Source organism: Rutidosis leptorrhynchoides, chromosome 1, assembly GCF_046630445.1.
Source record: "Rutidosis leptorrhynchoides isolate AG116_Rl617_1_P2 chromosome 1, CSIRO_AGI_Rlap_v1, whole genome shotgun sequence".
Lineage (NCBI taxonomy): Eukaryota > Viridiplantae > Streptophyta > Magnoliopsida > Asterales > Asteraceae > Rutidosis > Rutidosis leptorrhynchoides.
Genome location: NC_092333.1, coordinates 355723875 through 355738185, shown reverse-complemented (window position 1 = coordinate 355738185; position 14311 = coordinate 355723875). Strand labels below are relative to the sequence as shown.

The window sequence follows — 14311 nt, the reverse complement described above, 5'->3', positions numbered from 1 at the left end:
GAGTAACCAGTCAGCCATCCCTAATTCATCTGATGGGTTCGTAGTTGACTTAATCAATGGAGACGCACAGAAGGTGATCTTTTCCGTCAACCGAATTCACCTCTTGGCGAGGAACCTGAAACACTTACCGACAAACCTATTCGAAACACCATTTTCAGCCTCATTTCCAGAGTATCTCTAAACGATTATATTCTATCCACAATTCTAAACCTTATTCATCCACTCGTTCTGACCGACAATCATTCCGGAACCATAGAAGAAGTCAACGAGCTTCGCGCTCGAGTAATCAATTTGGGAAATGTAGTGCAAAATGTACCAGCTTCAGCAACATCATCGGCACCAAAAGTACCATCAGTAACAGCACCAGTACCATCAACAATCCATGCCTCAACATCTCATTCTGTACCTCGAGTATAATTATCGTTCTACGTATCGTTCTACATCGATTATCTTCGTTCTTCATGACAATTATGTAATCTCTACATGTTTTAGAGATTATGTATTCTAGTTCTAACGGTAAACCAAATGAGTTTAATATCATATTAACTCATTGAATCCATGATTACATCTGAAGAAAATATATATGTATATATGTTTTCATAAAGATTGTAATTAAAAATTCTTTCGTACAAAGTGTTAATTGTGAAAATATTTTAACGGGTAGGTAATACCCGAGGAATATTTAGATTCCACATTAATAAGTTACATTGTACATTCTTCGAAGCTGATTCAACAGTCGTTTACTATCCTACTTACATCCACCGATATACAAATCCGTTCACCACAGAATAACCATATTCATCCAATTTCATATTTGGATTTTGATTTATCAGAATTCAACAAGTGGCATAATAAAGAAAACATTTGACAAAATAAAATTTGTTAGAAACAAACAAATTAACTACGGGGAATTTGGTTAAGAATCCACGCTAACTGTTCCTAGCTAACTGATTACATTTTATTTATCGCAGTTTATTTATCGCAATTTAATTATCGCAATTTTATTTATCGTCATTTAATTTCTGTTATTTACTTTACGCATTTAATTTATAGTCATTTAAATTCTGTTATTTATTTTACGCACTTTAAATATCGGGACACGTTTACAAGGTTTTGACATATCATATCGACGCATCTATATATATTATTTGGAATTACCATAGACACTCTATATGCAGTAATGATCGAGTTCTCTATACAGGGTTAAAGTTGATTCTCAAATAATATATATAATTTGAGTTGTGATCGAGTCTGAGACCTGTACACGGGTCACGATATGTATTAATTAATTCGAATATTATGTATTAAATTATTGAACTGCTAACTGTAGACTATCAACTAAGAACTATAAACATTGAACAATTAAAAATGAATTAAAATATTGATTATAACATATGAAACTAAACAATTCTTCAAGTTTGCCACTTGATTTCATCTTAAACCCCATTTGTATCTTGACGATTACAATCTGCGTTTAAACCTTTCATGATTCTTGAAAAAACCTCAATCGATAGGATGAATCAACCGCACTTTATCTACGAAAGGAAAGATTTATGCATATAGTTATGCACCTGAGAAACTCTCGGCAACTGAGTAAAAGTTTAACACGTAGCTGCGTTAGATCCTTTGGCATTTATTAGCAAAAATAATTTTGCGATCCCTTTTCAAAGTAGCCAATTTTGTCACAGCTCCAACAAGCCAACTTCGACTTTTCATTCGAAGTAGCCTTACTATAATCCTGATATATATATACGATTATTTTTTTTTATACCAGAGAATTCTTTTATATTCCACCATATTACCAGCAAACGTACCAGCAACCTCGTTACTTCTTGGCTTAAATCTCTCTGACAAATCATTATATTTATTCATTGAAACCCTATCATATACTCATCCGTATCTTGTAACGAGAACTGCCATAACAATTACCGGGAATCAGCAATCAGTACTTTGAAAACTCACATCATATCTACATCAACAGTTATATGTATGACATTTAACTCTTAAAATTATGATCTCTCATTCTGAAATTCTGAAATTCTGAAAAGCACTCAGTCACAAATCAATACTATAAATGTTGAAAAAGTTGAATGAAGCAGCCGAAACCATAGATAACCGTAAACGACCTTAATCATCGGAAGTTTGATGATAAAGAATAGTATGTTGGAAAAGCTCAGAAAAGTTGGAACTGAAAAGCGGATTGACCTAACCACGAAGGGACCAAGGACAAATACAAGGACTAAACACTATATTCAAAGAATCCAGGTAATTCTGAATCCGATGAAATCTTTAGAGAATATCTTGCTCCGAAGTCATGTTAAAATCTTGCGGAAATCTTTCTCCATCAACCATCGAATTTAGAAATTTCAAAATATCATCATCAATATCTTCGATATTTCTGAGGATATTTTCAAAAATATTCTCGTCCGAAGTTATATACCTCTCCGTGCTACCTGTGTATCATTATATTGGAAACATTCAAGAGAAAATTTAGTACCGAAAAGCAAATTATGCGAAACTATGAAGAAAGCCGTGGACAAATCACAAAGAATACGTTTAACTTCAAAGAATCTAAATGATTCAATGTCTGCTAAAGTCTTTAGTGAATATCTTGCTCCTTACTCTAAACCCTTACGGACAATATTTTTCATCATCCTCTGATCTTAGAAATTCCAAGATATCATCGTATCCTTCATTATAAATATCCTCCATATTTCTGAAGATATTTTCGTAACTATTCTTACCTGAAATCATAATCTCTTTGTGCTATCAGTGTTACATCATATAGAAACTGTTAGTTTCTATATGCTGTAAACTTTCGAGCTTAAAATATGAATGTTATTGAAGTAACGTTAGGAACTGATGCATGAGTTAGTATAATATAATGACACTTGATCAACGTGATTATATTACAGTAAGTCATGCTGAGTTTCTAATGGAATGTGATGATTCACAGTACCATCATTATGTGCCATGTTACACGATTCTTTCATTCTACTTAACCTCTAAACATATCAAGAAAATATTTTCTTGATGGTTCTGTCTTTTTCGTAACTTCTGGTAATTTAACAAATTAAATCTTGCTATTACCATTCCTTTCCGCTTAGAACATTAAGTTATGTTCATTCGAAATTTTATACGTACGAATTCGAGACGTCCTAATCGCTTTACTTCAGGTCGGGGAGAAAACAAAAAAAAAACATGGAGCCTCGAAATACAAATTGGAGTATAAATCGCAGACAAGAAAGATCATAAACCATGTATGGCTATGCGAATAACAATATAAAGACACGGGAGAATTAAAAACAATATAACTCCAAGGGCAAAATAGAAGTAAACAGATTCCTCCGGTGGTAGATGAAAAAGGAGAATGATCGATACGAAAGTCAGGAATATATCCAGAATTAAAACTGAAAGAAGCATATTGACTGATGATCTCGAAGAATGAATTAAAGTATAGAAAATGGGAGTGGTGGAAAATAATGGAACGGAAGAAGTTCATTTATAGTGGAAATACCAGACAAAGCAATCGAGACAGATGACCGCATTTAATTATAGAGATCTTAATTTCCTTATTCGCCGAAGAATCAAATCCTTTAGATTTCGAAGATTTCCTTTATATCCCTTGAATTCCGGAATTCAACCAAGACAACGTCAAAAGTTAAGACGCACCTTATTTTCTAAATTCAACCCTGTTTACGTCAAAAGCTAAGGAAAATCTTATTTTCTTCAATTCACTCTTTTACTATAGCTTCATTCGTATTCTTAGAATAATCGAATTATTTTATCATTATTATTCATTGATGATAAACCTCTAATTATCAACTCATATTGGTCATGAAAACATTTTTATTGTTAGCCATGACCACCTCACTCAAATTTCGGGACGAAATTTCTTTAACGGGTAGGTACTGTGACGACTCGGAAATTTCCGACCAAATTTAAACTTAATCTTTATATGATTTCGACACGATAAGCAAAGTATGTAATGTTGAGTCTCAAAAAGTTGAACTATTTCATATATTCAATTGACCTTCGACCATTCCCGACGATTCACGAACAACTAATTTGTAATTAGATATATACAATTTTATTTGAAATATTATTTGAAATAATATATGATTTAATTGTTGGAAATAAATATATAAAAAATGGAATCAGTATATTTAATATTATTAATTTAATATATAATATATAGGTATGTATATAATTAAATATATATATGTATATATATAAATATATATGTATATTATGAAATGAAATATTATATATTGTAATTGTTATAATCGATGTTGAAAAATAATAATAATATATAATAATTATTATTTAAAGGGTATATATATAAATAATGTATATATTTTGTGATTTCGAAGTTGTTTAATGAGCGACGGTAACGCTCAATTGTCATTCGATGGATAGTAAATGAGTTAAAAAGGAACTTATGTGATTTTAAAATAAATGGTGATCCGAAAACGCGTTCTATAAATTTTAGGCTTATTAAAAGTGTATTTAGGAACTATGTGTTGAATTTTAAAACTTTTTATATTTTACTTGGGGTTGGGAGTGAATAACTAATGTAATTTTTATTTAATAGTTAATGATCGAATTTTATACCATAATGACTGAAATAATTAAAGGAATTTAATTTAAAAATTTGGAATTTTTAGGAACACTTTTATATATTAACTGTTTAGCAATGAACCACGATATAACATCCGTAAAAAATGTCGGTATAAATAAACAAATTTAAGGGCTGCTAATATATTTTACACGTTTCACTTATTATATTTTATTATTTATTTATCCAACTTGATCCACTAACCATTATTATTTCTACTACTTATATTAATATATATATATATGCATGCGTTCAATCAACCAACTCATCTTCCACCACATAGTGTTTTTATTAAGTGTTGTTATCAAATTAAAATCATCACCTTATATAAACATATGCATAGTACAAATTACTGTACTAAATGATGACTTATATCCACCAACTTTGGCCTCATATAGATGTACATATATATTCTTAAAGTTGATACTTGCACAAAACCACAAAACCATCTTTTCATCTCTCACTTTCGGTTACATGTCAAATTCTTTGCAAGTCATAAGAGTATTATTATTATTACTTATTATTAATATCGTAATTACAATTATATATGGCATATATCTATCTATATATATGTGTATGTATAAACATGATTAACCCAGTCCACCACTCTTGTAAACCTCACAACAATCGACCTCACTTCATCGGCCACCATCTCACTGGTCACCACCACCATAACCGGAGCACCATCTTTTAAACCACCATGAATCAAAAACCACCATTTTCTTCGTTATTTATTGTTGATCTCTATTTGGTGTCGAGACCCACTTCAACATCGAACACCCGACACCACCTTTAATCACCACCTTCACCTCCACCGGCGGCCACCATAATCACCATAAACTATCACCTTGACAACCCTCGCAATCTCTCTTCTCTTCTCCTTCGTGAACACCATAAAACCACAACCATCAAGAACCACCATCGCACCATATTTCTTTATTTTTTTTTTCTTATTCTGATTCACGATTCAACCACCACATACTTCATTTTTTTTGTGAGCGAAACCACAACAACCGTGACCCCACTTTCATTAAACAACCACCATCGGTTCCATCATTAAACCCACTTGATAACCGTTTGTTTCAGCTTCAATGATGAACACCACCTCCTGCTACTATTTTTCTTCGATGACAAATCAACCTCTACCAAAAACCCACATCGAAAACTAAACTGCAAAGATAACGATAATGATACGGTTCATTGTAACTATTACAGCTGCAGCTGCTTAGGTATTCTGTTTCGGTTAGTAAACCAAGAACCACCACCGTAAACCTATCTCCCTATATATATATCTCTCTCTTCTCTCTCTTCTACAAAAACCACGATAACCATCTGATGTTCAACTGGTACAACTGCTACGCTGCTAAAGGATTGAGGTTATTCAAAATCCACTCAAAACCGCTGCTATGCTTTTTATTTTGTTTGATTAATCACAACACCCAGATGATGAAACAGTGACGCATAATAATGAGATGATGATTGTGATGAGCTGAGATGATCCAATAATGATGATGATATAATCATCGTGATGATTATGAAAGTGATTTTAAGATACACGATAATGATGAACATGAGTAATGATTATAGTGAAGTTGAATTATATGGTGAAATTGATGGAGCTAGGGTTTCGGTGGTAAACAGAAGTAATACATCTATTGGTGACGACGATGATGGTAATAATTTGAAACCTGCGATTTAATTTTTTTTTTCTTTATCGTCGGTAGCGGCTGTCAAAGATGAAGCAACCAGAAGACAACCTAAATCCTTTTTAAGTTGTTAAATAATGAAGCAATTAATTAATCTGTTTTGGGTATTGGACTACTCTTGGGTCGAAGATACATTGGGCCAGATTTTGAGACGAGATGATAAAGATAAATACGGGTATAAGATAAAAAGAAAAAGATCGATAACATCAACAGAAAAACTGAATTGGTTGAATGGTTTATGGGAGTGTTGTGGTGTTAGCGGGAGGTCAAGGGTTCGAGTCCCGGCGTGGGTGTTCTTTTTATTGATCTTCTCTTCAAAGGTTGTAACTTTATTATTATTATTATTATCATTGTTATTGTTATTATTATTAATATTATTATTATTGATAATGTTGTTAATATTAATTATTATTATTATTATTATTATTATTATTAGTAAATCATTAATAACTATCATAAACAGTAACATTAATATTTTTGCAAGTATTATTATTAATATCATTGTTATTATCACTAATAAGGTTATTATTAACATATGTATATTATTAATGTTAATATCATTATTTTTACTAATATTAACTTAGTATAATAGAACTACTGTTTTGATAAACAAATGAAATACAAACATAAATATATATATATATATATTTAATACATATAACACAACTATATTAATATTTTTATAATAAATACTAATTATGTATCTAATGTATATAAAATAAAAATAGTTAATTAAGTTATTAATAAATCATATAAATTACTAAAATAACAATGATAATAATATGTAAATTTATTCGATTACAATTATACGTGTTAATAAATATACAACTGATATAGGTTCGTGAATCCGAGGCCAACCTTACACTTGTTCAATGATGTTATATGTATTTTTACTACAAAATACAGTATGGTGAGTTTCATTATTCCCTTTTTATATACATTTTGGGCTGAGAATACATGCAAATGCTTTATTAACTGTTTTACAATATTTATATGCGTGAGTTTCATTATTCCCTTTTTAAATGCTTTCGCAATATATATTTTTGGGACTGAGAATACATGCGCTGTTTTTATAACTGTTTTACGAAATAGACACAAGTAATTGAAACTACATTATATGGTTGAATGATCGAAATCGAATATGCCCCTTTTTATTAAGTCTGGTAATCTAAGAATTAGGGAACAGACACCCTAATTGACGCTAACTCTAAAGATAGATCTATCGGGCCCAACAAGCCCCATCCAAAGTACCGGATGCTTTAGTACTTCGAAATTTATATCATGTCCGAAGGAGGATCCCGGAATGATGGGGATATTCTTATATGCATATTGTTAATGTCGATTACTAGGTGTTCAATCCATATGAATGATTTTTGTCTCTATGCATGGGACGTATGTTTATGAGAAATGAAAATATGAAATCTTGTGGTCCATTAAAATTATGAAATGATTATTTATGTTAAACTAATGAACTCACCAACCTTTTGGTTGACACTTTAAAGCATATATATTCTCAGGTACGAAAGAAATCTTCCGCTGTGCATTTGCTCATCTTAGAGATATTAATTGGAATTATTCATGACATATTTCAAAAGACGTTGCATTCGAGTCGTTGAGTTCATCAAGATTATTATTAATTCAATTATAGTAAGATATGTTATGAAATGGTATGCATGTCGTCAACTTTTGATGTAATGAAAGATTGTCTTTTCAAAAACGAATGCAATGTTTGTAAAATGTATCATATAGAGGTCAAGTACCTCGCGATGTAATTAACTGTTGTGAATCGTTTATAATCGATATGGACTTCGTCCGGATGGATTAGGACTTGTCGTTTCATATTCAAAGTGTAAAAAGAGATGAGAAGCCTATGTTTGGTATTTTTCTATGTGTTTTCATTTTTATTTTTGCAAATCTTGATCAAACTTGTAAGAATATGAAAAGCAAACACTTGTAAGAATATGCGAAAAAGTTTTTTTGTATTGACAAGCATAATCATACTTTGTGGAATGCTTAGACTTTATGAAATATTCTATAATATTTGTGTTTTATAATACTGCTATGATTCGCAAAGGCTATGTCGAGTAGTGATGAAATTGCCCACTTACGCAGAAACTAATTATCGCGAAAGGAATTTAATTTCCTAAGTATTTGATTTTACCATACTTAGATGCTTCTCGGTGCTAATTGATTGCCTAAGGATCGTTTTGGCGGACTTAGAAAATTCATAACGTATAAATATGCGTGCATACAAATTGTTTCGCAAAAGTACATACTTATTATGTGCACAATAATAAAAGTTGGAAATTGCAAAGGACAAGTCCGTGTAATAAATATTACTGATAAAAGCGCTATATAAATAAAAGTACTTGCAAAATATGCGAATATGCGAAAATTTTATTAATGAAAACGCAGAGATAGCTGCGTGTTAATTTTACACAGTACATTTATTACTTAGATAAATCAAACTTGATGATGTCATTTGCAGTAGCATCATCCTGCTCGCTTATCGCTGTAATTTTTGGAATAGGAATATCCGCTATGTTCTCTTTTACAGTAGCAAACGCATTTTGAGCGTCTGTTAAAGAGCATAAACGGTCATCTATTATAGATGGCAGTGGCTCTGGTAGAGGGCAGTGGGTGGCGATCTGATCCATGAATTCCACTCTTTCGCGTAGTTGTACTGCAGCTGCATATCTGGAAAATAGTGCGAAAACAGGTTACGAGTTGAGAATTTTTCTTGCCAACTCTGGTAAATGTTGGCGAAGCTTTGTAAACTCAAGCTCTGTAGAAGCTTTACCAGTTAGAGCATTGTCTCGCTCCACAGTCAGCTTTGTAACCTCCTCTGTCAGCGACTAAATAGTTGCTTGAAGGTTGTTTTCTTTATCAGCCGCAGTAGAAACTTGTTTTAAATCATCAACGGCGGTTTTTGCTGCGGTGAGCTCATAATATAGATCAACACAACACTTTTCGCAGTCTGCAGCCTTGGATTTTTCAGTCAAATATTTGGCTTTTCAGCCTCAAGAACATTGAAGAATTGTTCTTGGCGACAAATCATGTCGTATGCAGAATTAAATGCCGTATAAAAATTCTGCACGAAGCTGTTATGTACCTCAAGTGTAGAAAGCTTCGAGAACTCACGGCGAAGCTCGTTTGGGATTTCCAGCTTCATCTGGTGGCATTGATCTAGCGCCGCAGAAGAAGTAGCACAAGTATATCCCGATAAACCGTCAACTCTCACCCCATAAGAGTCGGGTGGAATGCGGAACAACTCAGTTATTTGGTCAACAGTATTCGGGATGGGAAAAACTGGATCACCGGTTGATTCGCCTGCAAAAATACGCAATTTATAAATTAGCAGAGAAATATAAGCATCGCAAATGTTGTAATTATGAAATAATATTTGGGACTTACCCATTTATTGATCACCCTCATAATCGGATATGATCGGGTTATCATAAAGGGTCGAGTCGCGTTGCTTCAGCTTTTTTCTCTGCGACGATGGCGGCGTCTGGTATGGTCGTTTGGCGGAGTGGTGGGAGGAGATTTGGAAGTTAAATCGACAACTAGAATTCATTGCTATTCTTTTCCAGATGACGCTGTCGATTTGGATTCGGGGCTTGTTAATAACTTTGTAATCAAGGTTTTTGGGTTAACCTTGCTGTCAACTTTGCCGATCCTCATTGTTAATTGAAAAGAAGTTGTGAGTAAGAAAGTGGTTGCAAAGGTTGATTGAATATTCGATTAATTGTAAGATGTTCTGAATAGCGAGTAGGAAATTTGTGATTGTGGACACCGGTATATATATAGGGAAAGTAAGAGTGCTAATCAATTACGTTTAAGTATTCGTCATGATGATTAAACGGTAATATTTTCGCCAACGGATAAAAACGGTAACTTTGTTTGCTGTAACGGTAACAAAGGCATAGCAAAAATGTTATAATGCGGATAGCGGTCATGAATAACTGCAAACTTTTTAGAGTTTATCATGATACATTTACTTTGTAAAATGTATCATAATAAACTGGGGGGACTTGATCATATACATAGCATTGTATATGTATATTTTATTTATTAAAGGTTAGAACCAGAAGTTACGAGAAGTGTATTCAAGAGGCTTGGAGTATTCGCTAAAAATAAAGATAGCGGATCAGTTGCCGCATTAATAAAAGATATCAGGTTATTTTGTTAAGATTGCGCAGATGATTAGACAATCCATAGACCGTGAATATTTCGAATACTATAAATAGAGAGCTTGACCTCTCATTTATAGGTTGTTGATTCTCTGCCATTTGCCTGAACCTTTGTAATTTTCTCTTGTGATCTTGCCCAAGGAACTTTTACATTATGTTAAGGTGAATCATGCTAATTAACAATCAAGACCGGGTCGGGGTGGTTGATCACTTGATTGCTAAAGTGAAAGACGATCATCAGGGCCCAAAATAATCATCAAACATCCCATCCTCCATCTTAATCTCATTGCACTAAATCCTTAATTAAGTAACTCATTGATTATGGATTGATTACACAGCACCAAGTATCATGATGGAAAGAGTGGCAGAGATGACGATTCTCATCAGGGGTCTACCGGTGGGTCAAAGCGCAAAAGTGATGGTTTTGGCTAGGGGTTTGGCTCGTCAAAGCATAATAACAAGTTCCGAAGATTAAACGTGGGAGCCGATCAAGGGATGGGGCACTTCCCAAACCAGAACTTCGCGATAATGTGCGAGTTGAATAAAACGCCGAAAGAAATCTTGGCTACTGAAACTATTTGTTTAACGTTCTCTGAGCCTAGTAAGATGTCAGAATACGTTAGGCGCAATAAGTCAAAGTTCTGTTAGTTCCATAACGATTATGGCCATGAAATCGATCGGTGTAAATCTTTCATTGGAAAGGTTATAGAGTGCCTCAGGAGAGGCGAGCTCAACCATTTGAAACCTGCAAAGAAGCAAGGATCTTCTTCGCAGAATCAAGCGCCTGATAAGGGCGCGCGAAATCCAAAAAAGAATACTGACAAGTGCACTGATAAAACGATCAACATGGTGCATGCCTGGCACACGGGACAAAGGCGGAATGCGAACAGTTAGAGGAGTGTGAGATAGAACCAATATCGTTCCCACCACTACAGACTGTAAAACCGTCAGATGCATCGATTGTTATCAAGGGGCGCGTTAATGATTATGGATACAATGTTAAGAGATTAAATGTTGATACGGGGAGCAGCATTGATGTTATGTACGAGCACTGCTTTAGGCAGCTACATGAGGAGATCAAATCAAAATTACGCGCGCCAACTACTATGCTCTCTGGGTTCTCTGGGGAGTCGGCATGGCCGTTGGGGTGCGTTGAACTCGAATTGAAATTAGTAGATGATAATGATCCCTCTCACTCTCAAGCTGTGCCCATTGAATTTTGTGTGGTACGCTCTTACTCTTGTTACAATGTGCTTTTGGGAAGAGTTACTTTGCAGAAGTTTGGCGCGGTGCCTTCGACAGTTCATGGTATGATAAAATTCCTTACCAGGCAAGGAATAGCAACCATCTGGATGTAGTCTAGAAGGGCTCTTTGTCCATCCATCACACCACCGAAATCGATTCCTACCATTGATGAACAAATGCGAAGCTGCTCTATTATTGTTAATCCAAAGCACCCAGACAAGCGAATTCAGATTGGGGGCAGCTTATCTAATGACGTTAAAGTCAAGTTGTGGAATATGCTAATAACCAATATGGATGTTTTCGCATGGAGTGAAGAGGACATGACAGGAGTGCCTCGTGAAATAGCAGAGCACAAGTTAAATGCTATCTCAAGTTTAACTCCGGTGCGACAGAAGAAAAGGCCTATGGCCCCAGAAAGAAGCGAGTGGCTGCGAATGGAGGTTGAAAAGCTAGTGAATGCAAACATACTTAGGGAGGTACACTATCAAAGTTGGGTAGAAAATCATGTCTTAGTCAAGAAAGCTGATGGTTCATGGCGCATGTGTGTTGATTTTAAAGATATTAACAAAGCGTGTCCCAAAGACAACTATCCTCTTCCGGAGATAGATTGGAAAGTCGAATCATTATATGGGTTCAGATTTAAATGTTTCTTGGATGCGTACAAGGGGTACCATCAGATTCAGATGGCGAAGGCTGATGAAGACAAGACTGCGTTCCATACAGATCAAGGGATCTATTGTTACACAAAGATGCCTTTGGACTGAAAAACGCTGGTGAGACCTATCAGAGGGTGGTTGATGTTGTGTTCAAAGATCGAATCGGTAGGAACCTAGAAACTTATGTCGACGATTTGGTTATCAAAAGCAATAAAGAAGTGCAACTACTGGATGACATCCTTGAAACGTTCAACTCCCTGCGCAAAATCAACATGAAACTTAACCCCGCAATGCAGTTTTGGGGAAGAAGAGGGAAAATTATTGGGGCACATAGTAACCCCAAGAGGAATCCGTGCGATTCCTAAAAAAATTGAAGTAGTGGAACAGATGCAGTCACCAAAATCCAGAAAAGAAGTTCAAATCCTGACAGGAAAACTGGCAGCGCTAACACGCTTCCTGTCAAAAGCAGCAGTTAGGTCTTTGCATTCTTCCGGACTTTAAAGAACTCATTGAAAAAGTCAAAATTCAAGTGGACAGAGGAGGCGAGAAAGCTTTTCTAGAAATGAAGGCGCTTTTGAAAGAACTGCCTACTTTAACCGCGCTTGTGTCGGGATAGACATTGATGTTATATCTTGCGACTTTGAAGGAGGCCATAAGCTCTGTTCTTATCACAGATAGGGGGCAGGTATGTATCATGCTTTGTTTATTTTTTATACGCATAGAAAGTTATATGTTTATGTGTATGTGCAACCCATTCTCTAACACGCAGGTACAGATGCCTGTATACTTTGTCAGTAAGGCGGTTAGTGGTAGTAAGGTCAATTACATGCCAATAGAAAAGCTGGTATACGCGCTTGTGCACACAGCTCGTAGGTTGCGTCGATATTTCCAAGCGCATCCTATAATGGTATTGACTGACCAACCAATAAGACAGGTACACGTCGCGGGACGCGCTACCTATGTATAACACAATCCTACAAGTCACCTTTAGCGTGCATGGATTAAATGTGACATACTGACAACTATTGTATTAGCACATGTGCTGTACAAACCTGAGGTTTTGGGGTGATTGGCTAAATGGGCCATAGAATTAGGGGAGCATGAAATAAACTTCTCCCCGCGAACAGCGGTCAAAGGACAAATATTGGCAGATTACTTGGCTGAAACTACGGTTGATATAGAAGCGTCAAAGGAAAGTATCTCAACTGCGCCTCTGGAAAGTCAACCCTGGGAGTTGTATACTGATGGAACTTATGGCCCGGAGGGTTCAGGCGCAGGGTTAGTTCTGACAAGTCCGGAGGGGGAAGAGTACACTTATGTGCTTCGATTCGTGTTCACAACCACAAACAATGAATCAGAGTATGAAACGCTACTATCAGGAATGCGTATAGCGCAGCAGTTGGGTAATAAGTTTTTGGATGCATACGTTGACTCGCAACTCGTGTCAAATCAAGTTAATGGGTTATTTCAGGCGCATGATGCCGCTATGCAAAGCTACCTAGAACTTGTGTAAAAGATGATAGAAGAGTTCGACGTGTTCAGACTAATGCAGGTACCTAGGGGTCAGAATAAGAAAGCAGAAGCGCTTAGCAAGTTGGCTGCTCTAGCCTTTGATCACTTGCGCAAAAATGTATGAGTGGAGGAATTGAAGCAGAAATCTATTGATGAGAAGTCTACCGTCGCACCTATCAAGGAGGAAAGCCCAAACTGGATGACACCTATACTTCAATTTTTAGTGGAAGGAATGCTCCCTACAGATGAAAAGGAAGCAAGAAAGGTACGCATGAAAGCGCCCATGTACACTTTGGTGGATGGAGCTCTTTATAGAAAGTCGTTCCTTGGGCCGAGCCTGCCATGTATTGGTTAAAATCAAGCGAAAGAAGTGCTCAGAGA

The 14311-nt window shown here is 35.2% G+C and overlaps 1 protein-coding gene across 1 annotated transcript; it reads left to right on the top strand.

Moving 5' to 3' along the window:
• The first annotated feature begins 13040 nt into the window (after positions 1–13040).
• Positions 13041–13931, top strand: LOC139900089 (uncharacterized). Its single transcript, XM_071882894.1, has 4 exons — positions 13041–13103; positions 13188–13352; positions 13453–13462; positions 13546–13931. Exons 1-4 carry the CDS (start codon positions 13041–13043, stop codon positions 13929–13931), a joined length of 624 nt encoding a protein of 207 aa, XP_071738995.1.
• Positions 13932–14311: the final 380 nt, after the last annotated feature.

Bases quoted from the DNA above. Each gene is read 5' to 3' on its own strand.
- LOC139900089 (XM_071882894.1), top strand. From the start codon at position 13,041: ATGTTATATCTTGCGACTTTGAAGGAGGCCATAAGCTCTGTTCTTATC. The intron at 13,104-13,187 runs GTATGTATCATG...TCTAACACGCAG, and splicing joins TTATCACAGATAGGGGGCAG to GTACAGATGCCTGTATACTT.